A 26,868-nucleotide genomic window follows, 5' to 3' on the forward strand; every position below is an offset into this window, starting at 1 on the left:
TTGTTACTTTTGTTACCTTTTGTTACATTTCTTCCTTCCTTTCTTGATTTTGGGGGTATAGGTTTACATGTAACTTCTTTCTTTACCTGTAACTCATTTTGATATATATATATATATATGGGCTTGGGCTCTAATTGTACCAAAAAAAAAAAAAAAAAAAAATTAAAGATTCCCATTAACATTATTCTTAAAATCGGCATGCTCAAATCTGGTATGTGCACGCATAAATGGCTCACACGTCAGCATCATATAATTTGTATTCATATATTTCATACATTTGAGTGTTTTACCCTACTTGATTTATTGGTATCTTAATTGTGATGCAGCTTCCGAAATATCAGGAACTTTTTTTTCTCGGAAAATATATCAGGAACTTAGCTCTGATGCTTTTCCACTGCTAAAAACCCAATACACCATCCCTTCCTGCAATGCCCAAGTCGACCGCCGCCTGAAGCAGTGAGCTCAGCTCAGTTTGCCCCCTTAAAACGATCGCTGGAGCTTATCTTTCAAGATGGACTCATCGCCTCTGCTTCCCTTCACCTCTCCCCCTTCCCCTTCTGCCGCCGTCGACTTGGTAGGCGTCGTCGACCACCGCGGCCGCCCCGCCTCCCGATCCTCGTCCGGCAAGTGGACCGCTGCTCTCTTCATCATCGGTAGGAGATATTCAATCCATTTACCTAACTTCCTCTCATCGCAGCCGACCTTTGGGTTTCTCTGATTCTTGTGACCTCGTCGCAGGGGTGGAGATTGCAGAAAGGTTTGCGTATTATGGGATTTCTTCCAACCTTATTACCTATCTCACTGGGCCGCTCCAGGAATCGACGGCGGCGGCGGCAGCCGGTGTGAATACTTGGTCTGGAGTGGCGATGATGCTGCCGCTTGCAGGCGCGTTCATCGCAGATTCGTATCTTGGACGTTACAGGACAGTTTTGTTCGCTTCTCTGCTCTACATTTTGGTCGGTTCTTCTCGTTTCGTAACATCAACCCTCCTTTTTTTTTTTCCTTCCTTTTTTTTTGTTAAACTTCTAATTTTGTAGGTGGAGCTCAACAATTTCTTTCTCCAACTTCACATTCTTCTCATTAGTAACTTCTCCAGTCGTCTTTGCTGTTATAGTTGAGTGTTGCTCTCATAAAGCTCATATAACAAATATTGGTTCTACTCCAAGGCATCCTTTAAATTCAACGCAGGCATGCTTATCAATTAGCTTGTCTAGATCCTTTTCAAAATTGATCATTGGCTGTGTCAAATTCTGTATCTTTTCAGTATTCTTCTGCAGCTCTTTCATAACTTTATGGAGTTTGTTCTTATTGATTCTAAATTTGCTACTTACATTAAGAGGGGCCTTCGTTACTCCCAATAGTTAATTGCCAAATAATTCTAGTGCGAAAGAATCCTCAAGTTTCTTCAACATATTTCAGTTGGGGTCCGAACGATTGACGTCAGCAATATTCACTTCGATCAGACAGATTGAAATTCATAAGGAAATCCATGCGGCATTTAGATCATGTCATGTTGGTTCTACTCCAAGGCATCCTTTCCAAACAGCCCCTTAGAGTCAAACAGCCCCTGAGAGTCAGCACCTATATACTTATTGATGTGGAACAGGTTCAATCACAGGTTCCAGGTTGACCCATTACCACAGCTATCTCCTCTGCTGCCTAACAAACTACAGCCTCCACTACCTTTTTTTCTGTTATTTCTGCAATCATTACTTACTGCCTTTACACATGTGCTGCTTAGTGGCACTATTTTAGTCTTTTTACTGTTTTAGACTAAACTATAGTATTATACTAGTATGAGGGGCTGTAGAGGACGGGGTATTGAATCATTACAGTAGAAAATTATACTCCTTCTTCCGGAACCCCTTCTTCTTCCCCGTCTCCGTTCCTATCTGTTTCTCTGTTTCTCTGTTTCCTTTTCTTATTTGTTGCAGGTTCAGTGTGTTCCATACACCACTTATCCATTAGATTAACTTGTTCCTTTTAAAAAATAATCACTATCTATGTCAAATTTATCATCTTTTCAACTATCTTCTACAACTCTTCAGTATCTTTCGGATTTTGTTCTTATTGATTTTAATTTTTCTACCAACATCGTGAGAGGTATTCAGTATTTCCGAAAGTTAATTGTGAAGTTATTCCAGCATTAAAGAATTCTCAAGTTTGTTCAACATATTTTAGTTTGAGTCTGAATGAATGGCATCTACAATATTTATACTATTAGGATTGAGATACATGAAGGAAATCTGATGAGTTGTTTGGATTGTGGCATTCAATCAGTACTACATCCCTACATGTCAATAACTCAAAATGATACTCGCAATGGCACATAGAGTAGTGTGGCACACCCCCAACGTCATTATTTGGCTCAACACACTATTTCAAAATGACGTGCACTATTTGCCTTATGTAGGAGCAATAATATTGATGCCGAGCACATTAACTTCGGATGGTAGCAGAACAATTTAAACATCCTTAATCAACTCTCACATTCTCCATTAAACAATTTAGACAACTTTTGATTATCATGAATACAGAAAAATATAGAACTTCTTGCTCCAGGTATTTTGGTGTCCTGTTTTCCTTTGAATTCTATTGTCTTGCAAGTTGCTCTCGCTGTATTGTTGCAAGGTGCCATCTGCTGCTGCAAAGGTTCTATCAGGTTGATATCAGAGCCAGCAGAAGGAGAAGTTGGCGGATCTTGGCATGGAACCAGTGACCGAAGGAGCTCTAAGCCTTGAGGCGCTTTGGGCAAAACAAAACAATGTGAATCGTCGGCTAGATGAGTTGGCTACAGATTTGCAATGATCGACGGTGGAGCTATGTCATGAGTTCAAGCTCAACAGGACGAGGCAACCTCACCAGCAACTACGAGGAGAAGAGATGCCCGTAAACAGGCCGTTACCGAATCATGGATTAGCTAACAACAAAGACTTCAATCGCATTCATGCAAACCCCCTAGATGTGTCGGATTCCGAGGACGACAGACAAGCTTACCAGCGAACGGACTTCATGGAGTCAGGCGAAGACGAGGATTTAGGCAACGCATACCCACTGCATTACCGAAGGTACAAACGGCCGACACATTATAAACACCATCTGGAGAATTCAAAGTTAAGTTAGACACCCCTTTTTTTGACGGACATATGCATATTGAAGATTATTTGGATTGGGAAAAAGTTGTTGAATTTTTTTTTTTTTGAATACATGGAAATCGATCCAGAAAAATCAGTGAAGTATGTGGCGTGCAGGTTGAAGGGTGGTGTGAGTGCTTGGTGGGAAATAAATTATACAAATGCGCCAGTGAGAAGTTATGGGGAAGGTTCGAAGTTGGGGTAGAATGAAACAACTGTTAAGAGCTCAATTTTTGCCTACGGATTTTAAACAAATATTGTACATGAGACATGAGGTACCAGCATTGTGTTGAAGGGACAAGATCTGTAAGCGACTATACAGAAGAATTCAACTGTTTGATTGCTAGAAATAACCTCAATGAATCCGCAAATCAACTGGTGGCATGCTATATTGGAGGTTTAAAGGATAACATTCAAGACCGACTTGAGTTGAATTTGTTTGGTCGATGGCTCAAGCGGTGAATTTCGCCTTGAAGATCGAAATGCAACAAATCAGGCAGTCCAAAGTCATTTATAACAGGCGTCATTGGCAAGAGCCTATTGCTTCAAACAACAAAAGCAATGCACCACCAACGAAGTCATCTAAGAACCTCAGTCCCGTGACTGTGCCCAATGCACCTTGCAATGCTAATGTTGAACCCAGGAATATGCAAAAATAAAAACCAATGGCCAAGGAAAATCCTTATGCAAAGCTAACTACATTGAAGTGCTTTTGTTGCTTCCAACCTGAGCATAAATCAAACGAATGTTCGCAAAGACAACAAGAATACATTGCATAATGTGAGGAAGGCAGTGAGCATGCCGAGGCTGAAATCGACAAGGACTGTGATACCGAAGACCTCCAAGCTGATGAAGGGGAATCATTGATCTGTGTCATGGAGAAATTACTATTAGCCTCGCGGCAAAACATAAGGTCTCAATGCCACGGTATTTTCAAAACTCGCTGCACTTTCACCAGCAAGGTGTGTAACATCTTAATTGATAATGGATGTACTGAAAATATAATTGACCGCTCCGTCGTTCAAGCCCTAAACTTAAAAACCACTAAAAATTTACACCCTTATAAAATAAGCTTGGTCAAGAAATGCATGGAAATCGTAGTTTCCGAGTCATGCCGAGTAACCTTTTCTATAGGCAAACACTATGTATGCGAGGTTTTGTGTGATGTCTTGAATATGGATGTTTGTCACCTAATACTTGGATGACCGTGGCAGTTCGATGTAGGTGCCATTTATGACTATCGGGCCAATGCTTATTCCTTTGAGTGGAAGGGTTGTCGCCTCTATTTGCTACCTAGCTCAGCTGAACTGAAATCACAGACTCCTGGATCACCCAAACAAGCTGCTATGCATGTAGTAATCGATCCTGGGTTACTTCATTGCTGGAGAGAACCTGCCCCCTTATTCACATTGTATGTAACAGAGCCCAATCCGAATTCAATATTGAAGAAGAGACACACTGAGGTTGATAGACTGTTAAGGCAATACAAATACATCACATCAAAGGAGCTGCCTGAAGAACTCCCGCCGTCCGAGCCATTCAGCATCAAATAGATTTGATGCTGGGTGCTTCCCTGCCAAACATGCCTCACTACAGGCTTAATCCCAAGGAGCAACTCATATTGCAAGAATTGGTTGACAATTTACTCAGGAAGCAATTTATTCAGACTAGTTTGAATCCGTGTGCCGTGCCTGCGATGTTAGTGCCTAAGAAAGATGACAATTGGAGGATGTGCATTGATAGCCGAGCTATCAATAAAATAACAGTAAAATATTAATTTTCGGTACCTCGCATGGAAGAATTGCTTGATACACTTTCAAGTTCCTCTATTTCTCCAAACTAGATTTGGGATGTAGGTATCATCAGATTCGCATAAGGCCTAGAGATGAATGAAAAATAGCATTCAAGACACCACATGGGCTGTATAAGTGTAAAGTCATGCCATTTGGGCTATGCAACGCTTCCTCCACCTTCATGAGGATGATGTCTGAAGTTTTGTATCCATTCATAGGAAAATTCTGCATTGTGTACTTTGATGACATTTTAGTCTTTAGCAATGATTGACACCAGCACATACAACATTTAGCAACTCTTTTTGAGGTATTAAGACAACAAAAACTGTTCATTAAACTTCCCAAGTGTGAGATTACTACTTCCATGGTCCATTTCCTGAGATTTGTCATATCCGCAGAAGGTGTACACATGGACCGTTAAATGTTGTTCTTGATTGGCCGCCACCCAAATCATTCTTCGAAGTTCGGAGTTTTCACGGGCAAGCAAATTTTTACCGCAAATTCATAAAAAAATTTAGCATTCTTATGGCACCAGTGACCGATTGCTTGAAATCTAAACTATTTCAATGGGGCTAAGATCAACAACAAAGCTTTGAGGCAATCAAAAGAGTGATAAGCTCCGTTCCTGTGCTAGCCCTTCCAAACTTTAACAAGGTATTCACTGTTGAAACCGATGCTTCTGCTATTGGAATCGAAGCAGTCCTATTGCAAGAAGGAAGACCAATAGCATTTTTCAGTGAGAAATTGTGCGTCACTCGTCAGAAGTGGTCATCATATGAACAAGAGCTCTATGCCGCCATCTGTGCCCTTAAGCAGTGGGAGTCATACTTATTGCATCAAGATTTTGTTATATGTAGTGATAACAAAGCTTTTCAATATATCAACAACCAACAATCCATAAACCATATGCATGCACGCTGGCTCATGTTCTTATAAAGGTTCTCTTTTACAATTAAGCACAAACCGGAACAAGACAACAAGGTGGCGGATGCTGTCAACAGAAAAACTGCATTGCTCACTAGACTCCAAACCAAAACAGCCGGCTTAGAATGCCTTAAGGAATTGTATGAAGCTGATCCTTATTTCGGATAGCTCTAGAAGTTATGTAAAGAAGGACAATGTGATGATGGATATTTGATCAAACATGGGTACCTGTTTAAGATGAACTTGTTGTGTATTCTGGTCTCCTCTTGGAGACAATAACTCACAAGGGAAGCAAACAGTGGAGGTCTTGCAGCACACGTCGGACGTGACAACACTCTCTGTCACTTACAGACGCGCTTCTTCTGGCCGCGGCTAGGACGAGATGTCTTTCAACTAGTGGATAGCTGCATGGTTTGTCAAATGTACAAGGGAGGAGCCCAGAATATGAGCCTCTATATGCCGATGCCAGTACTTGAATCCATTTGGGAAGACCTTAGCTTGGATTTCGTCCTGGGTTTATCACGAACCAAACATGGAAATGATTCCATTATGGTGGTTGTGGACAGATTTTCCAAGATGACTCATTTTATCTCATGTAAGAAAACTTCAAATGCCATGAACATTACAAACCTTGCATTTTCATGGCTTTGCACAAGCATTCGGTCATGAGTTGTGTGGTGGAATTAAGTGTTTGAAGGCTATGTTGGCATAGCAACGAGTAAAAAATATCGCGCATTCTTTCTGCCCCATGATGAATTTGACCTCTCGTGATGGATTTGAGCAAATTGCATCTCCTCTCCATAAGGCGACAATAGCTTTGAGATGTGATGAGCAGGCCGATTGTGAGTTTCCCTCTCTCTCAGTGGCAGTGGCTTCAAACCCTTTGGGGTTGATCGTGTTGGCATGCATCTATCGATATCGACGATGGTGGTTTCAAACAATGAAAAAGTTTTTTCGCGTCTTCCTCTCCCACTCCATGTCTACAAAGAGTGAACAACATGCTGAGACAATCAATAGGTTTCATTGTGAAAAATAAGTATGCCTTAATTTAAAAAAAAAAAGGCAATAATTTATTTGTTAAATATCTTTTATGATTCATCAATTGAAATGATGGAACATTTGTGTTATTTGATATTCATTCCATTCACACATCTAATAACAAGTAAAATTGTTTGAATGCATGCTTGCTTATAACTATTCAACAAAATTTTGAATCTAGTTTTAACTACAAAAAAGGATCTTGCATGGATATATGCAATATTGGCAAATGAAGATAATAACAATTGTTTGACGTGTATTTTCTTGGGACAATAACAAAAGGATGGAATTGCTTGTCACATGCAACATTTGGTTTAGGGTTTTATAAATTATTATAATTCTCATAAACTTCTGAAAGATGAGATATAGGTTCCTTACGAAATTGAAAAGAGTTAAAAGAACAAATTAATATTTACGTAAGTGATGAGTTTGATGTGATGGTGGATAATGATATTCTAGGTATTGGACCATCCAAAAGATATTGGACAACAAACTTTAATGCATCAAATCAAAGTTTAACATCAACATTTTTGCTTAAAACAGTAAGGGCTAAAGGACCATTAGATACATATCTTATCACAAATCCTGATGATGTGGTGAACCAGAGAAGTGGTCAAGTCTGAAAAGAGAAGGATGCTTCTACAAAAGAAATGTCAGGAAGGGCAATTTAAATATTTTGTAGATGATTGTATGATGTTGGGATATAAGTCAATGCTATTAAATATGATAGCTTCCTTGTTGCAGTTGAGGCATTCCGATATTTTTGTCCTTGAATGAGACCTCTTATAGCAATTACGAGGTATGGATCATTTGCTTGAAAAAAGAGGTTTGACTCACAAGAATTAGTATAACACCATAAAGAATAATGTTCTAGATGTGGTTGTTCTTTTATGGCATATGGGTGGACATCCCATGATGAATAAATTTTAGGTAATTTTTTGGTGAATTTTCCGAGATCAACTGCATTCATAAGTGAATTTATGTCATATATTTCTAAAAGAATGAGTGAAGATGTTGGAATTATTGACCAATTTTATTGAGGAGATTGAGGCACATAGTCTAATTCAAGCGGTTATTGATAAGGCTTCTTCGAATGTCCTTGTGTCACTCATTATAAATTTCCATTTCCTTCTACTTGTATACTATTTTAAGTTATTAAATTATTCTCATGACATTTAATATTATTGTTGTAAATTTATCGATGGAAAACTATCCACACATATATTGAACTTCTTTGTGCTGCTTACTATTTTAATTTAATGATTGAATATATTTTTAGAATTCAAAGATTAAGATGATCCTTTGAGAAAGTGGAAGCGGTATATAGTTTCTTATATTCAAGACCTCAGTTGCTTGACTTAATGAGAAGATGTACAAATCAATGATTATTCGTCAAGTTTGCTGAGGCTCTTTTCACTTCTACTTTCTTGAAGTTACAACAATTTTCATCAACACTAATTGAATTTGAAGAAAATATTTGTGTATGAGATAATTTTTTTTGGGTCTTCATGCAAAAGAAGCAAAGTCAAAGCACACTCAACAAACCATCTTACAACAATCATTCTCAAATGTTATTTTATATTCCCTAAATGTAGGTGGCCTTTTATTGATGTTCCTTAGATTGGTTGATGGAGAAAGTAAGCCTTCCAACGAGTTATATATAAGAATCAATGGATAGGGTGAAAGCACAAGTTGCTGCAATCTTTAACAACAACGATAAATATGAGCAAAAATTTTAAATTATTTATAGAAGATGAGAAGTGCATTTCTATCAACCTTTACATGAGAATTTACATTTTTTAATTCTAAAATTTTTTAGGAGCTCTAACATTACAAAGGATAAGGAAATAGCTGATGAACTTTATGCATGTATTGGAAGATTGGCTGAGAATGTAGATGAAGAAGACAAAATTAGCAATGACTTAAATGTATATAATAGAGGTGAAGAGCTATTTGATACTCTAGTTGTGAGACAAAGGAATACTTGGTCACCAAATAATATAATTTGAGTAAACTTATAATTAATGCGAGTAAATTTTTATATTTAATTAACAAGAAATTAATTATTTCATTATTTCCAACTAATTGGTGACTAGTGTATGGCCAAGGAGCTTTACACTTATAAAGTTTTGAGATTGAATCCCTTGCCTGACCTATAGTTCATCTGAATGTGAACGTAATTGGAATATATTTGAACTTGTAAGTACAATAACATAGTATGCACTGATTTTTTTTTCATTAATGTTTCTAATTTTGTAATTTTAGTGTTTTTTCAATTGCAACTTCATTGAAAAAAAAGAAGTAAAATGGATCATGGTCGCCTCAAATATTTATTTTATATAAAATATAATAGGGTATGTGTTTGCAGATACAACCATCATTATCTGATGAAATCCTATTTCTTTGAATAATATAGATGATGCAAGTGAGGGTTTGATATGAAAAATAGATATTGAGTTAGATTAAGAGAATGAATTAATTGTTAGTAAAGAAGATTTGACATGAGTATTGTTGTAAAAGCTATTGGTTTTTATGCAAAAACTACAATATTCGAGAGCTATTAAAGGCAAAGAGAAGAAATCTTTATCTAGGCTTCACATTGCTGCAACTGAAAATAAGAATGATGAGGGTGACGAAGAGGATGAGTGATTGAGGTACTGGGAACTTAAGCATCACTTTAGTTGTTTTTATTATTACGATGATTTATCTTTCAACTTAATGGTATTTCATATTAATATACATTTTTATTCATAATTATTTAATATTGTGCGTCATTCATCTTTGACAAGTATGACTGTGACAACCTATTTGCAGGTATACCTCTTGAATATTTTTCGTCAAAAGTTGTTCTCATTTTTCGAAGAATTTTTTCACCTTGTTCAAAAGCAACGACTAAGATATTTGCACCGGAACCATTAATGGATGTGATTTTTGAGTTGCTCACATCCAAAACTATTGTCTTTGCTCTTTTATCATCTTCCTCTTTTAATAAAGATTCTAACTTTGCAATTTGAGCTACATTCTCACCAAAATCTTATACCTATGTCAACCTACACGCTTTGTGGCCGCTCAATAGAGGAAAGTCTTATATGGGATGTTTATTAAATAAGGAACGTTAATCAGTTCGAAAATTAGTATTTTAATATTCTTTTGCTTGTTTCCATACGAAGAAACTAGATTACCAAAGTTTTTACCGGGACATGTTAAGCTTTGTTCAAAAAGTACATCTACTTAGAGTCAGAGTCGATGCATATATGTATTTATTTATCTGCACATAGAGATTGGCAAAACCTTTAGTATTGAATTTTCTTGATGACGAGGGGTGAAGAAGTTGAAAGCATTGAACATACTGATCTAAAACAAGCTCATAAAATTCTTGATGGTCAGAGTACAACCAACAAACAAGAGAATGCATTTGGAATGAACTCTATGGGCACCATCTAGAAACTTCTGTAGATATTGACAAACTCTTTAAGTCAGTAATACGGACAATCCGTTCTTAAAATAATTAGCGAAGAAAGAGAGTTCACTCTCCAGAAAGGTGTTCAACATCTCTTCTTCCTTTGATAATATCTGAGTATACTTCTTCAGAATTTTGTATTGCTTACAAATTTTTTGCAATTCCACCCTCATTGTGTTCTTAAAAAAGATTTGCTGCCATAAAATCTGTTGTGTTGCTGAAGAGTGCAATTGTAACAGAGGACACCATTGTTAGGTTTCCAGAGTAAGAAGTGAAGAGGAAGTGAAGAGGTGAGATTGTAAGGAGCTCTAACGAAAGAGCGTTACTTTATTATGAGCTTGACAAATAGTTCATCTTGCTATCCTAAAATGTGTTTTCACAAAAATCAAGGAGTCTATTTACCATCCAAATGTCATGATGTGTAGCATTCCATCAAATCATTGTGAATTTCAGTTGTTCAATCATTGCATTTTGGTTGGGTTATCAACAATCTTTTTGAAATTTCTACAATCACCGCATTGTTGACCCCTACATTGAAATACCAGTGAAAAAGAGGCAAATCCGATGATTTTAGCGACGCGAGCATCGGCACGATGCGTCACTTGAATGTTTAAACAACATTCAATCGCTTAACGGATAGAGCCGTTGTGATCAAAACATCTATTTTCCTTGCCCCTCGTAGAAGAGCCTTGCATTGGGTACCCATAACCACACCAGCCCACATACCCCACCCATACCTAATGGGTATGGGTATGCCTATGCCTTATGGGTGGGTATGGGTGGGTACTCAACATCGGAGGATAAATTGATTTACATTGCTAATCACCGTATATTGTATATTACCGTAATTTTCACTATGCAGTGAGTAACACTGAACCGCACTGCAACCATGATAAATTTTGATATGTGGCATGAAAGTTTGCAATCAGATCAAAGCGCAACAAGCCTCAAGGCAATCAGTCTGTGGAGGATTGCATTCAAAAAGTGTTGAAAGTTGGTGGGTACGACATCTCGAAAGTCACCATGGGTGGGCATGGGTGTGAGAAGCCCGCTCGTGCAAAGCTTGTGTACTGGTTACGGCATCTCAAAAGTCACCGTGAGTGGGTGTGGGTGTGAGAAGCCTGCCCATGCAGAGCATGGGTACCCAACCAGGACTCAATGTAGGGCTTTGCCTCGTAGTCGAATCGGACGAGACTGGTCAAAATCGGCCATCAACACCCAAAAATGACGTGCGACGATGCCAAAATGACGTCTAATCACATAACAGACTTCGCTGTTGCGTTCGAAACGTCCAAGTCATCTAAAAATGACTATAATTTCGCTCAAAAAAATGCGTGACAAAATTGGCTCAGTTTCCAAGGTGACTGCGAACAAATTTCAAGAAAAATCACATAAAAATTGAGGCAAAGAGCACATTTTTTATCCCCGTCATTTTAATAATAATAATAATAATTATTCGGTAATAATAATAATATTTATTATTATTATTATTATTATTATTATTATTATTATTAATTAAAAATCAAAGGATTAAATCTCACATTACCTGAGTACCGTTCGGGTCCTTACTCTCCATAAAAATTCATAGCATCTCCTAGACTTTCTAGTATTTTTTCATTTCCTAATAAAACATAAATAGTTTACTTAATGCACCCAAAACAAATTCAAGTCTAAGCCCATTGCTTGAACTAACACAAAATAAGCATAAACAAAACCCATACGTAGCGTAAAGCTCCACAACATTGGTCAAACCAACCTTTCCTTTCCTTGACCACTTGTTGATCTGTATACGAAAAACAAAAAAAAATCACGCTTATGTACCTGTTCGGATGTCCGACGAAGCTCTCGGTACGCCGAGCTTTGTATGACGCATGTCGATGCCATTCCAGTCATGCTTGACACGATGCTCTCTACATGACCCCTGCAACCTGCCTCGTCGTTAAATAGAGAACGGAACGAAGTTCTTATTCATTCTATTCTTCCACTCGCAATCTTCCTGATGTAAGTTTTTCACGCTCGTCTTCACTCTTGTCAATCCAGACTCGATTGCACCTTACCTGCAGCCTTCACTGTGCCGTCTTTTCCTCATTGCTGATAGCACCTCACCAACCCTCAACCTCCTCATGTCTCTGAACTAGCCGAATACCATCACTTGACATGGCTACTGTGTCGATCTGCTTGTGTAGTTTCTACCATCCTTCATTCTCTCGATAGATTGTAGCTGAACTTCCCTCGAATGTTCCTTGAGTTGCCGTCACTGGGCATGAAATCTCTCACACCTGTCCTATCTCCCCTCACTTCCTCCTTAGCTGAGACCTCTTCACCCATCAACGTAGCCAACTCGACCGAACCCTGCCCGATTACTAATCGAACCCCTCCTCAAATTGCCGCAAGCTGATCATCCCGTAAGCTCGATTTTGCCTGCCTTTGTCCGATTCCCCACTATGCCGAAGCTCTTCCTCATCACCTCACCTGTAAGCCAATCCAGCCGAATCCCCTTCACCTGACCCAAGTCTCTCTCTGTAGAGGTAATCCCTAATTATCATTAATTATAATGAATTACTATTAATTATAATTAATTGTAATTAAATATGATTAGTTCTAATTGATTATCATTAATTATATTTAATCATAATTAATTATAATTAGTCATCATTAGTTATGAGTAATTACTATTAATTACCATTAATTATATTTAATTATAATTAATGGTAAGTAATTATAATTAACTACTATTAATTATAATTAATTATCATTAATCATAATTCATTATAATTAATTATAATTGGTTACCATTAATTATAATTAATCATAATCCATTGCTGTCAATTATGATTAATTATAATTAATCATAATTAATTATTATTAATTTTAATTATCATCAACTATAATTAATTATCATTAATTATGGTTAATTATGAGTAATTATAATTAATAATAATAATGAAAATGAGAAAAATGTTTGTATGCTTCGATCGTCGTTGCCCTCGACGCCAATGGTATCACCCATATCACCTCGCCAAGGTATAATCCATCAAAGCCCAAACCTTGCCCTCAGCGCTTGCAGCAAGGAGAGCAATCACCCACTCATGCACATTTTTCTTTGTGCGGTCGGAGGAAACTCATCACAGTGCTTGTAATGAGACAGGTAAGACTTGTGTACGCTTTTGTTATCATGACAGGGTAAAAATTAAGTACCCATGCATGTGTCTCAGTGCCTGCGAGGAAACAATTATGCATTTTTAAATAGGTACCCTTAAAGACCAATGTGTATGCCTTTTTTGGCGTGGCATGATTGAAGACTACAGCTGAGGTGTCACACAATGCTGACTGTGCACATATTTTTTGATGTGATAGGAAGGCCATGACTCCCAAAATTTTCCTAAATGGGAGATACGTCAAAATTCTACCGAAATTCAGATTAAAATGCATAAGGACTGAATGGACAACAGGGGACCTAATTCAAGCTGAATGATAGGGAACATGACCTTCAAACTGAATAATAGAGAATTGAACTTTAAATTCTAAAATGCGCAATCAAATTTAAAAAAAAAAAATACAGAGGTCAAATAATAATTCACCGCCTTCAAATAAATATAAATTAACAAGCTGGGGATCTACAGTGGATACATTAGCTTGCAAATGAACATTAACAAAGAGTCTGTAAATGAGCGTGATAACTCACTCACAGGTAAGGGACTTATGTTAAACAAAACTCCTAGCAATGATCAACCTCCTGCAACTTATGCTAAATAAAATACACTAGCTTTTAGCAAACAAGAGAGGTTTGCAAGTGATGAATGCAATGACTTGACTTGTTAACCAAGATATGTTACACGAGTTCAAAGCAAAATACAGTTTACACGTGATCAATGTAGCCTAATTGCTAAGAGATATGTTAGCCTCCGTATAGGCAATTTACAAAAACGATAATAATACAGTGATTCATTAACGATCACATATGAAGAATGCAACAATGTCTTGCAGGCAACATCAACATCTTGCATTCAACTTGTCACTGTTGATAAGTACATTAGGCCACCTATATTTTATGATGGTGGACATGATGCAAATCATCTGCAAGTTGAAATCAAGAGTCTGCCGCAAAAATAAACATTTGCAAGCAACTATAAGAAGCCTAGCAGGCTGCAATAGGTCATCTAAAGATAATAATGAATAACATGCAACAATGCCCTACAGTTAGCACTAGCATCTTGCATACAACTAGTGTTACTGCAAATGAATACATTAGGCCACCTATGAATTGTGTGGGTGGACATGATGTAAATATAGTGGCTTCCCTATAAGTATATTTAGAGAACTGTGGTGGATCTACAAGCAAGGAATCCATAATGTGGCAATACATATTCAAGTTGAAATCTAGAGTCCATCGTGAACATGGACACCTGCAAGCGACTGTAGGAGACCCATCAAGCTACAACAACCCATCTATGGGTGGAAGCGAACGTGTAGCGAATGCTAGATCATTCCTACATCCAATAATTATTTGATGACAAAAATATGCACTGATCCCCCCTCGTAAGCAATGATCATGTGATCAAGGTACAATGCCTACATCAATAGCACCTTGCAAGTAGAGAGGATAAATATGCATTGAATAACAACTTGCCAACCAACATGCATAAGAAAGTTGGTGATGAGTATAACTTAGCTGGCACCCAACATCAAAGTATAGATAAATGCACTGATTTGAATACAAGCAAAGACGGTTGATATGACCTATTTGTTGATAACAATAGTTGATAGGTTGATATATTGCAAGTATGACGAATCTCTAGTGGATACAAATATATATACCACTTACAAATAATAGTAGATGACGCATTGTGCTATAACAACCTACTTATGGATGTCAATAGAAGATATGTGCTTAGTGCAGCTTACTTGCAGGTGGCAATGAAAGGCTTCCAATGCATACAACAGTGTTCCCTATGGACACGTACAAGAAGCGATGATAGAGATGTTGCGAGTGTAGGAGATCCCCTATGAACATAGAAGGGCGCTCATCTCATATTGGAGTTGAATATTTTGTTGATTAAGTATAACTAAATCCTTCAAGTGATAGTTCCAGGTATCCTGATAATGACAGTTGGGTATAAGTGCAACTTGATGTTTAGAGAAAGCCTGCTGGTAAGTTATCAAAGGAGGGTCCCAACTATGATACTAAGCATGATAAATTTAATGATTATATGAATGATTTGGTAGAGTCAAAGAATGAGCTGTTGAAAAAAAAATATCTTATTCTAACATCTCTTAAAAAATACTAAGACTCCTAGAAAAATGCTGTATCGTTTGAATGGAGAGCAAATATCTGGAGATCAAGTCTGACAACTTAGCGTCATATATGCACATCAAGACATATACAATTAAATGTCACAACAGTGGACTGGAAGGAGCCATTCTTGATTTCTATATAAAGGGCTACAAAAGAAGCTCATATGTGCATATCAGATATAAGAATGTTATTAAAACATTGGAGATGATCTTGCATTTTATTATGCCCTTACTTCGAGGAGCTACCTCTCGTCATAAGCCAAAGAAGCCTAACGATGCATCATTCTAGCATTTGGTTTCACCAGATTATAATACCTCATCTATCAAAAAAAATCTTCATGCAATTTGAGTGTCCTTATCTAGTCTAAGCAAGTACTTGATGACTTGTAGATCTAATCTCCTGAAGAATGAGAAAATGGAGCCTATATCAAAACAATGAGATATTCTATGGCTATTATGGATGATAGAAAGGTTTTAAATGTGGCCTGAATCAAAATTTTCTTGGAAGTCGAACATTTCGTTGGCAAAGGTAATTATGAGATTACTCATTATACCTATGGGCTTTAATGACCCAGAAAGTGGGGTAATTCAAGCCATGCAAAAGTCCCCAAGCCTTCTCAATGTATCATCTTCCCAGTTCAACGGCTGTTTCAAACCTTCCTATAAATACAAAATCTTGCAAGTGAAGCTGAATGAAAGTTCACTACAAGACCATGCCCTCGGATCCGCAACACTCATACAAGTGGAAAGAAGGCGTTTGGAGATTCCTAAATAAAAAATTGTGCATTTATCAACAGTGGTTTTTTTTATAATTGATAATCACAAAAATACCCATTGCACTGCTGCAAATATTTAAAAAAAAGCCCTCATACATACATCGAAAGATGCATTTTATTGTAACAGTGCATTGCTTTTACGTGCCAGTATGATGCACATGCATGTATCGTAACTTGCAGAATAAATTATGCGAGTATGTCATTCGACATTGCTATGGCATTCCAAAAAGACCTCTCACCTTCATTTGTATGTTGCAGAGAAATTTATTCAAGCATATTGTTTGACATTACAACTACATTTTAAATGACCTCTCGAGTGCGGAGGATATCATTCAAGCATGTGCAAAATACATCATATGAAATTGCCCATAAATACCCTGATGATAGGCGTGTTGACAGAAAATTCCAATCGGAGTGGAGCTCAAATGTTTAAAAATGCCTCCCAAATGTTCATGAAAATTCAAAATTCCAATACCAAAATCTAAAATATTTAAAATTGAAACAAATTATCAAACACTTAAAGCACAAATAACCATCCACCCTCTGCAACAATTTGTCAAGGTGGACAAATATGAAAACTACTTCAGCTTACAAAGAGCTAATGTCTAGTTGAGAATATCACTATGATTCATTCTCAATCTATCTTTTGCCATCAAGGACGTGGTACGTGTCCTCTAATTGGTGGTTTCACTATCAAATGGCACCACACTGATGGTTTTGCCGCTAAATGGCACCGCAGGTAAATGGCTATCACCGAGACCCTCTGATCGGGTGGTTTTGCCGACAAATGACACTATTATATTACGGTCATAGTTAGAGCTCATATGTCTCCAACGGCTTCAATTCATTGAGTAATGAATCAATATAATATATTCTATAGGGCACAAAGCCCTCTTTTAGCTAAGGTGGATTCAAATTTATCTCCTTAGACAAATATCCACTCCAGGTCTATTAGGTACCCTTGGACGAAGCAACCCATGGTTGTCGACAAGGATTCTTTTATTAGGTTGGGCCAACTATCTCCTCTAACTAAGTAGGCTAGTGACCATGATGGCTCGGGATGACGGAACCATGGGATCTTGATTGGGCTTATCACCATTCCCCTTACCATCTGCTTTAAGTGTAAGATGGTGAAATTTTCAATCTTAAATATTGAATTCTCAAATACCCAAACCTGCTGCTACTATACGCCAGATACTTCGTATTTTTTTGAAGATTAGCCTTAATCGAAAGTTATCTCTTGTTATCAGGAGGGGTAATTAACTATAAGGTTTTGCGCCTATAGGTAACCATAACTCATATCATAAAGTCCTTGCAAAATGAGGACGAAATCTCTAGGTAATGACTTATCGACAAACTCAATATCCCTTCTAAAAATTTGTCTCATAACTTAATTGTTAAAACTCTTCTCGACGACCCGATAAAAAAAATGAAGGGGCAGAGAGGCGGGGGCAAGAATTTTTGGAGCCCACACACATTTTTTCCTAATATCCATGCAGCTCTATTATGAACTGCAGGTAATGTAGTGCAGCTCTTTGTAGGGAGTTAGTAGACTAACTATTTGATTCTTGTTAATTTTTTTATTTAATTATTCGTATTTCTTGAATTTATTCCATCATATTGCGATATGATTTCGAATTTTCTACGAATTTATTTAGGAGTGATAGTTTCAATCTTCTTGCTGCTAAGCAGGATTAGTTCCTATCAGTTAAGGTTAGCAAATGGTTTGAATTCTACTAACAAAGCAGAGGTAGTTCCTCTGGTTTAAAGTTCACTATTGCACATAACAATTCTTATCAATGAAATAAGTATAATAAAAATGATAAGATGGCAAAAATCTATTTTATTTCATTAATTTTGTAATTACATAAAAAACCAATAGAAATCACTACAGTAATCCTAATGGCCTTGGGTAGTTGGTCCACTATCATGCTTACCCGGATCAACTTTGCTACATGTCAGATCATCTTGCGAACCTCTTGGCGTAGCAGGTTTATGTAATTCATCTCTCTGATGAAAGATATCTTGACCATGTTAATCAATTGACTCATGCTGATAAAGGATTAATCATCTTCTTTGATGAGGTTCAACTATGTTCCTTGTTAGAGATATGTGATCATCCAATTTGGCTTGGCACAAAAATATGAAGGAAGGATCATCCATTGTAGTCAATTATAGATCATCTAGCGTAGTTAATCCCAGCTTTATTTCATCATTCCTGACATTCAATCAGTAGTTAGGAGCTTCAAGGGATGTTGGTGAATAACTTATTCAATGCAATTGACTCTGAAAGCCTGTCCAATCAACCAAGGCACCATTTATGGATGCTTATATTTCTCAAATCTTATTTTGTTTTCACCCACTGTAGGCGGTTGTAGATTTCCTTCTCATCGTCCTTTCAGAGCATGTTCAATAAAAGCTTTCAGGATTGTAGGAAATTTAAAGTTTTTTTTCCATCTCAGTCTGTCGATTCTTTTCAACCAAAGGAACCTTTTTAGTTAAAGAAGTTGCTTTGAGAATCAACTTGCTTCTTTTATCAAATTTTTTTAGGAGGGCTGATACATACTTTGTAATAAAATTTAAGAAAAAAAAAGAAACAAGGAAACTTCATTGGACATGGCTTCAATGTTTGTCTCCATTATCTTCAAACAATGCTCTTGAAAAAAAAAAAAAAAAAATTCAAGAATAAGATTATTATGACTTGAGCTATCAAAGGTGCAATTAGCTGGAGTGCCATTTGCTAGATTTTCCTTAATTTAATCTTCTCTCTTCTTCCAATTGTGTTTCATTGCCAATAATATTTAATTATGAATGAAAAAGACTTTCATTGTCACAAAATATAGATTGTTAGTTTGGTATAAATCTTGCTAGATTTTATTTGATTCTGATTCCTCTCATAATTTGATTCGATATATCATTTAGCCCAAATTGTATTGTTCTGTTAACATCACACCAAATTTTCAAAGTAAGTTTGCTTGATTATGTAACTCTCTGCACGTTGAATACATGATTATAGTTCAACATAAAGATATGATTGTTTTCAGTCGTAGCCACTGCTGAAATGAAACTTCCGGCATAGAAAGGTCCAATTATTCAATCTTCATCTAACTATAACATGCTTTATTGAGACTATAAAATGGAACGGAAGGAAATTTATGAATCTCTTTTCTTGGATCTTCTATTTATCTTGGATATATCTCTTCTTTTTGGTTTTTTACTGCTTCTAGATCTTCTTCAAGAACCTTTTTTGGGATTTTGAGACTCACATGCTTTTGTTCTTTATCAAAACCTAATAAAAACTTCCTCCCTTTCTACTCAATGAATGTAGGTCACATTACCGAACAATTTAAATTTATATGATGTCTCCATGTAACCTCCTTGGATGTTTATCTCTACTTGTGTATTAATAATAAATCAGCTTGATTATCTTTAATTTCTTTCTAAACTTTAAATGGACATTTTCGATCATTTTGATGGCTCATTGTAGATTTGGTCTATTCTTAACTCAGAAACTCCCAAAAGCTAATTGATTAATAATTGTCAAAGTTTAGAATGATTTAGGACTCTTCGCGGTTTATTATTTATAGCCAGAATGGAGATGTGGGCTTCAGCCATTTCTATAGGTTGTTATAGAGCAATACGGTTCTTTAGAAGTAGTTCTTTAACGTCATTGTGGTGTTAAGAATGAATTGATTAACACGGTCTTTATAATTTTGTGATAATGCTGCATGCCTGCTTTACTAAAAATGGTGGGAAGAGACGTGTTGCCTTTGACATGTTGAAGGTGAGTGACCAACATGACTTCTACTTAAACTGGAGCACTAAGTGCCGCCACAATATTATTGGATCTTTGCAACACTAATCTGATGACTGAGTTGTTATGAGGATGGCATAAAGCCAGTGCTATGCTCTTGCATTAATGCCTTGCGTTAGCCTACAACTAATTATCTCTCTCTCACTATTTTCCTTTTGCATTTTCTTTTTAAGTCATATTATTCAGCTAGTGATGAAGCCTTCTGTTAATAATATGTGTTCACAGATATCAAGGTGGGACATTCAAAGTGGGACATACTAGTATGGTGATAGGAAATAGTTGAGTTCGCAAGTAACCCTAAGGGAAATACTTGAGTTTGCAAGCAAACATATTACTAATTGGTGAAAACAGCAAGAATAATGCTAAAACCGGGCGAAATTAGCCCCAAAATGATGGATTGCAATAAGAGAATCAAAGCCAAACAAAGACGAATCAAGGTACAAGTGATCCTCAATTCGAGTGGAGGATCGTTCTCTCCCAAATCTCTAGACAAAACAAGCTAGAGCCAAAATACTCAAGAACTCCAAGAGAAACTCAAATCATGCATAAACCTAACCCTAAAACAAACCCTCCTATTAATACAATTAATTTCCTAATTCAAACATCCCTTAACCAAATTTTCCCTCTCACCCTAGCCGCCCAAATCCCCCTCCCCAATTGCTCCAAGTGGGGCCCACATATGTGGGCAACAACATTAAAGGAGGCAGACCCCTTTCCGCCTCCTGTTGACGTGAGCCGCTGGGCCGGCTCCTGGGCCGGCTCAGGGTGAATCAGCCTATCAATACCACCCTCCCAAAGAATCACCTTGTTCTTATGATGAAAACTAGGAAATTGCTATTTCACCCTCTCGTATGGTTCTCATGTGGCATCATAGTCAGGCAGATTCTTCCACTTGATTAGCACTTCTTTAGCTCCATCTTCTTTCTGACAAACCCCCATCAACTCTAAGGGTTCCAGAATCACCTACAAATTCTCAGTAAGTGTTGCTGGTAACTCCGCTGTATAATCTCCAATGGATCTTCTCAGTTGTGGCACATGGAAAACCATATGAATAGACGCTGTGGGTGGTAGTTTCGGCCGATATGCTACCGCTCCAATTTTGTCCAATATTATATAAGGTCCAAAGTATCTTGGAGCGAGCTTTTCATTTCTCCTGTTGGCAATTGTCTTCTGTCCGTATGGTCGAAGCTTCAAGAACACCCTCTCTCCTACTTCGAACTGGATGTCCTTCTTATGCCCATCAGCTTGTTTCTTCATAATCTGTTGAGCTCTCAGTTGATGTTTCTTCAATTCCTCTAGCACTCGATCTCTCTCCTCCAAGTACTCCACTAAAGAAATTGGAGTACTGCTACTCTCAAAGTGCACCAAGTGAGGAGGGTCCCTTCCGTATAGCACCTTGAATAGAGTTATCCATGAAGTTGACTGAAACTAGGTGTTGTACCAGTACTCTGCCCATGATAGCCACTTGGCCCATAGCTTGGGTGTCTCCAACACAAAGCATCTCAAGTAGGTTTCCAAGTTCCTATTTACCAATTGTGTTTGGCTATCTGTCCGTGGGTGGTAAGCGGTGCTCATCTTCAGAACTATCCCCTGTAACCTAAACAACTCCCTCCAAAAATGACTGAGGAATTCCTTATCTCTATCTGACACGATTGCCTCTGGTACCTCATGCAATCTGACTACCTCTTTGATGAAAGCTTAAGCCACTTTCATCATGGTGTAAGGATGTCGGAGGGGAATAAAATGAGCATACTTGCTCAAACTATTCACCACTACCAAAATCACCGTGAAGCCTTCTTAATGGGGCAGCCTGTCTATGAAGTTCATGGATATCTCCTCCCATACCCGTCTTGGTAACGCCAACGGCTGTAATAGTCTTCCTAGTGACATAGCTAGGTATTTGTCCCTCCGACAGATCTCACACCTTGCCACCATCTCCTCTACATCTCTATGCATTCCCTTCCAGTAAAGCTCGGCAGCTAACATCCTGTAGGTCTTCTGCACTCCTGAATGGCCCCCAACCGCGCTTCCATGAAATTCCTGGAGTAAGTTTGGGATGTGGATTGAGGTCCTGTGCATCACAAACCTCCCCTGATACAACAGTCCGCCCCACCCCCCCGCCCCCTCTACTGAGTACCCTTGGTGACTACCACATTCCCTCAATAAATCCGCCTTGATCTTCCCCAACTCCTCATCTATATAGCTCTCCTCCTTAATGGCCTCCCAATCTAGCATCAAAGGAACAGACACTGCCACTGTCTGTAGCTCCCCCATGCATCTGGATAAGGCATCTGCCTCCTTATTCTCCCCTCTTGGTCTGTATTGAATTTCAAAATCATACCCCAACAATTTTGACAGTCATCTCTAATGCTCTTCATTCACCATCCACTATTCCAACAAGTATTTCAGGCTCCTCTGATATGTTATGACAATGAAATATCTACCTAGCAGGTATGGTCATCACTTCTGGATGGCTAAAAAGATAGCCATCAACTCCCTCTCATAGATTGATTTCAGTCTGGCTCTAGCTGCCAACACCTGGTTGAAGTAGGCAATGGTCGCCGATCCTGCATGAGTACTTCCCCCAATCTATATCCTGAAGCATTTGTCTCCACTATGAAGGCTTGAGTGAAGTCTGGTAGAGCTAAGACGGGTACCGTAGTCATAGCCTTCTTTAGTTTCTCAAATGCTGTTATGGCTTGTTGGAGAATTTTTGTATCATCGAACGGATCCCATCTGCCTTCCAAAATTTACCTCGGAACTTAGTTCGTTAAAACTCTCTCGCCGAATAAGAAAAGCGAGTGGAGGCCGAGGCCGAATTTTCGGAGCCCACAACACTTTATGATTGAGTATGGCATAAGAATGATGATATATTACCCCGAAGGGTAAAAATATCATTTCCTTATGGACTCAATGATAAAATTTACAATTTGAAACAGAGATTCCCCCACTGGATGTTTGATCGAGTAGGGTTTATTTTATTTCTGGGGTACAGACGTCCCACAGGGGCAAGCCCCTTGGTTAATTACATCCCAAGCTTTGGCTTGGGATGACTTTTGATTAAACTAGTGATTTTCTTGTTTGAAAGTCATTTAAATGTTGGCTAAATTTGATTTTTGAAAGTCCATGAAAGTCTTAGCTAAAAGGTTTTGGCCTTTAGGAGATTCAAGGAAAAAAGAGGTTAACTTAGAATTAGATTTCTTGGAATGAGGGCCAATGGAGGTGAAGTAGGAGCACTTGATTCTGAGGGAAACTCAGAGGTGCTAAAACTATCTTATGTTGGGCTTTACATTTTAAGAATCTAATTTTGATTTAAGTTGATATTTTTATTAGAAAGTTGGGGCTTACATTCCAACAATACTTGTTGAAGGAACTGCCCGAAAGGTGATGGCTTATAGGGTGATTTGGAATCAACCAATGCCTCAGATCCTAAAGTTAAGGTGTGGACTACTAAGGGGTAGTGCCTCGAACCTAAGTCTAAAGAAATGCAAAAGAGACTTATAAGCTACACCTCACATGAGGCATAGCCTGCCCGACTTCTGAATTTACTGTCCCGCCTAGAAGGGACTACTAGCTAGACCCTCCTAATCGCTTTTAAAACTATGTATCTTGGTCTCAATGCTAATGTAGAGTGGAATGCTATTTTTGTTTAAGAAGTAGGGCTTATAACTTGGCTTTGAGGCCAAGGTGCCTAATTATGATTGGTATGCAGATGCTGACTCACAAAAAAAGAAAGATTTTTATTATCTAGTCCTTAAGTGAGGGCTTTTTTACATGAGACACTTGTTAGGCTATGCATGTTTATTTTCAATTTTGGAAAACTTAGGCTCCTTGAAAGAGAACCATGCAAGTTTCTTATTTAGAAAATATGAAGCCTAATTTCAATTTTTTTAGATTATTTACATGTTAAGAGGTAGAATATTTATTTTATCCTAAGAGCCTACCGCAACAAAGTCCAGGCCATACCCAAACAAAGCAATAGAAGAAACTTAGAAAAAATACATGCTGTTTTAATGTGCACCCATTAAACAATTAACACATGCTTGTATATAAATCAAAACACAAGTGTAAATAATGTACAAATTATTATAAACATGTTTGGCAGCTGAGTTTCCTGTCATTATACAACCCAGTTAAATTTACAGACTCTACTTGTGGGGTATTCAAGCTTTTCAAAAAGATCTTTGGGCTCCATCTCCAAAAAGGCACATCCCTCATATTCCACTCCCTTCTTTTGCTCCAAACCCCATAAGTTTTACATCCTACTTCTATCAAATACATTTGAAAAATATAAAAGACTCAATCCTGCAAAATAAAGTTAGAAACAATTTATATAATAATTGCATATCATCCCAAAATTGGCTTAGCACTTTGAGTGCTAAGCACCTGCTTCTACCCTATTGGCTATGACTCTTGGGGGGTTTTAAGCAGCGTCTGCAAGCAAACAATATTATGATAATCATGATTTAACTTGCCCCCTTCTTGGACATGGCCACTTGCACAAAAAGCATGTATATATTTCTAAATTAACCACTTAAAGGCAAGTGCTCACAACGCAGACAATTCAAAAGGTAATCACTCCACAACATCAATCACATGCGCACACAAAGAAAAAAAATTCTAATCCTAGTATGCCTAAGGGGTTGTGCACCTAAGTGGGTGAGGCTTGTGTGGTATGTCATAGTAAGGGTCATCCTAGAATTTGGATATAAGGAAGAAATGTCCAACTTGTAGCTTTTGAGCTCAATGTTGGAGGAATTTCCCCTAACTTTTGGAGCTAAAAAAGGAATGAATGTTTCTTTTAGCTTCGAATCTATAAAAAAAGGAGAAAGGGAATCCAACACATAGCTTTTGGGCTATATGTTGAAGAATTCTCCTTAGCTTTGGAGCTAAGAAGAGAAAGTGAGAATCCAATATTTAGCTTTTGGGCTAAATGTTGGAGAATTCTCTCTAGCTTTTGGAGCTAAAGAGAGGGAGAATCTCCTATAATTTGGAAGTTGGAGGAGAGTTGAAAGAATATGCAACTTATGAGTTGCAAATTCATTAAATTCTTTGAACACTTTGATGTTCAAAGAGAGGGTTGCACCCTTCCAACTTGAGTTAGTTGGAAGGATGGAGGGAGATATGACTTTTGAATCCTATGTTTGGGATGAAACTACTTGTTACTTTTGATTCAATAAGTAAGTTGATTTGGAACATGATTGAATCTTGTAGGAATGTGAGAATTTCTCTACAATTTTTGGGTTTGTAGAGAAGAAAGAGGGGATAAAATGCAGCTTGAAAGTTGCAAGGTGGAAAGATTTCTTTAAAAATTTTAGTGTTCAAAAGAAAGGAACATTTACCCCTCAAACTTGAGTTAGTGGGATGAGAGGGGTCTCTACAATTTCTTTTTAATTGTAGAAAGAGAAAGGAAGGTGCAAACTTATGGGTTGCAAACTTTTGAATGCCCCTTTGAACATTTGGTGTTCAAAGAGAGGGGTACACTCTCCTAACTTGGGTTTAGAATAGTAGAAGGGAAGAGAATAAGATGCAACTTGGGTTGCAAACTCTTAAAAGTTCTTTGAACATTTAATCATTCAAAGAAGAAAGTACACTCTTCTACACTCTTCTAATTCAAGTTGGGAGAATGAGACTGCCTTCCTACAATATTTGAATTGTAGAAAGAGAGAGACAACAAACAACTTATGAGTTGCAAGTTGAAGGGAAATCCCTTGAACGTTTGATATTCAAGTGGAAGATGTAAATTCTCTCAATTTTGAGTTTGGGAGGGTGAGTAAGGACTTTACTATTTCCTACAATCTTGGCTTGTAAGAAAGAGGGAAGAATTTGGAGAATTCCCACAACCTTAGCTTGTTGGAAAGGAGAGACATACACATATTCACCCATTTTTAAGCTTGGTGAAGGGAGAGATTTTCTCCACTTTTTGTTTGGTAGAGAAGGGAAAGAATGTGCAACTTAGAGATTACACATTCTCGAGTGCCCTTGAACATTTGGTGTTCAAAATGGGATAATTATTCCCCTAAATTTGGATTTAGGAGAATGAGAAGGCAATTCATATGCTCTCCCATAATTTCTGTTTATAGGAAAAGATGGAGGAAATGTAACTTAGGGGTTGCAACATGGGAGGAAATTCTTTGAATAATTGGTGTTCAAAAAGGGAGGATATCTACCCAATTTGTGTTGGACAAATATGAGAATGAGACACATAGATTTGCACTACGCATCGTGAGAGTTCATTGGGCTTTTAGGTGCCCTAAGAAAGGGGTTCACTCACTTAACATGGGTTAGTAGAATGAGGAGGATATGAGAATAATATCCCTATATTAGAAATACAGAGATATGAGTTATTTTTACCCAAAAAGAGGATTTTGTTGGATGCAAACTCTCCCATAAGGCCATAACTTGAGGATAAGGGAAGGAGATGTAATTTGAGAGTTATAAAATTTCTTGAATGTCTCTTTGAATACTTGGTATCTAAAGAGAGGATCATTCACCTAATTGAAGCCAAGTGAATGAAGAGGATCGCTCATTTGTTGACTTTGTGACTCAACAAATGAAGGATGTAGCTTAGGATTCGGCCCTAAGCTCCAAGTGATTCATACAATGTTATATTTGGAGACTTGAGAGGTCCCAA

At 37.6% G+C, this 26,868-nt stretch overlaps 1 protein-coding gene across 1 annotated transcript in view; it reads left to right on the top strand.

Annotated features, from left to right (window-relative positions):
* Nucleotides 1-307: 307 nt before the first annotated feature.
* LOC110104160 (protein NRT1/ PTR FAMILY 5.10-like) overlaps nt 308-26,868 on the top strand; it is a 35,638-nt gene continuing 9,077 nt past the window's right edge. Inside the window, exons 1-2 of the mRNA XM_020833146.2 lie at nt 308-653; nt 739-956. Of these exons, the coding sequence (XP_020688805.1) occupies nt 512-653; nt 739-956 (360 nt within the window). The 5' untranslated portion in view covers nt 308-511. The remainder of the gene's footprint in view (nt 654-738; nt 957-26,868) is intronic.

The sequence above is a fragment of the Dendrobium catenatum genome, unplaced genomic scaffold (assembly GCF_001605985.2).
Source record: "Dendrobium catenatum unplaced genomic scaffold, ASM160598v2 fragScaff_scaffold_915, whole genome shotgun sequence".
In the NCBI taxonomy this organism is placed as follows: domain Eukaryota; kingdom Viridiplantae; phylum Streptophyta; class Magnoliopsida; order Asparagales; family Orchidaceae; genus Dendrobium; species Dendrobium catenatum.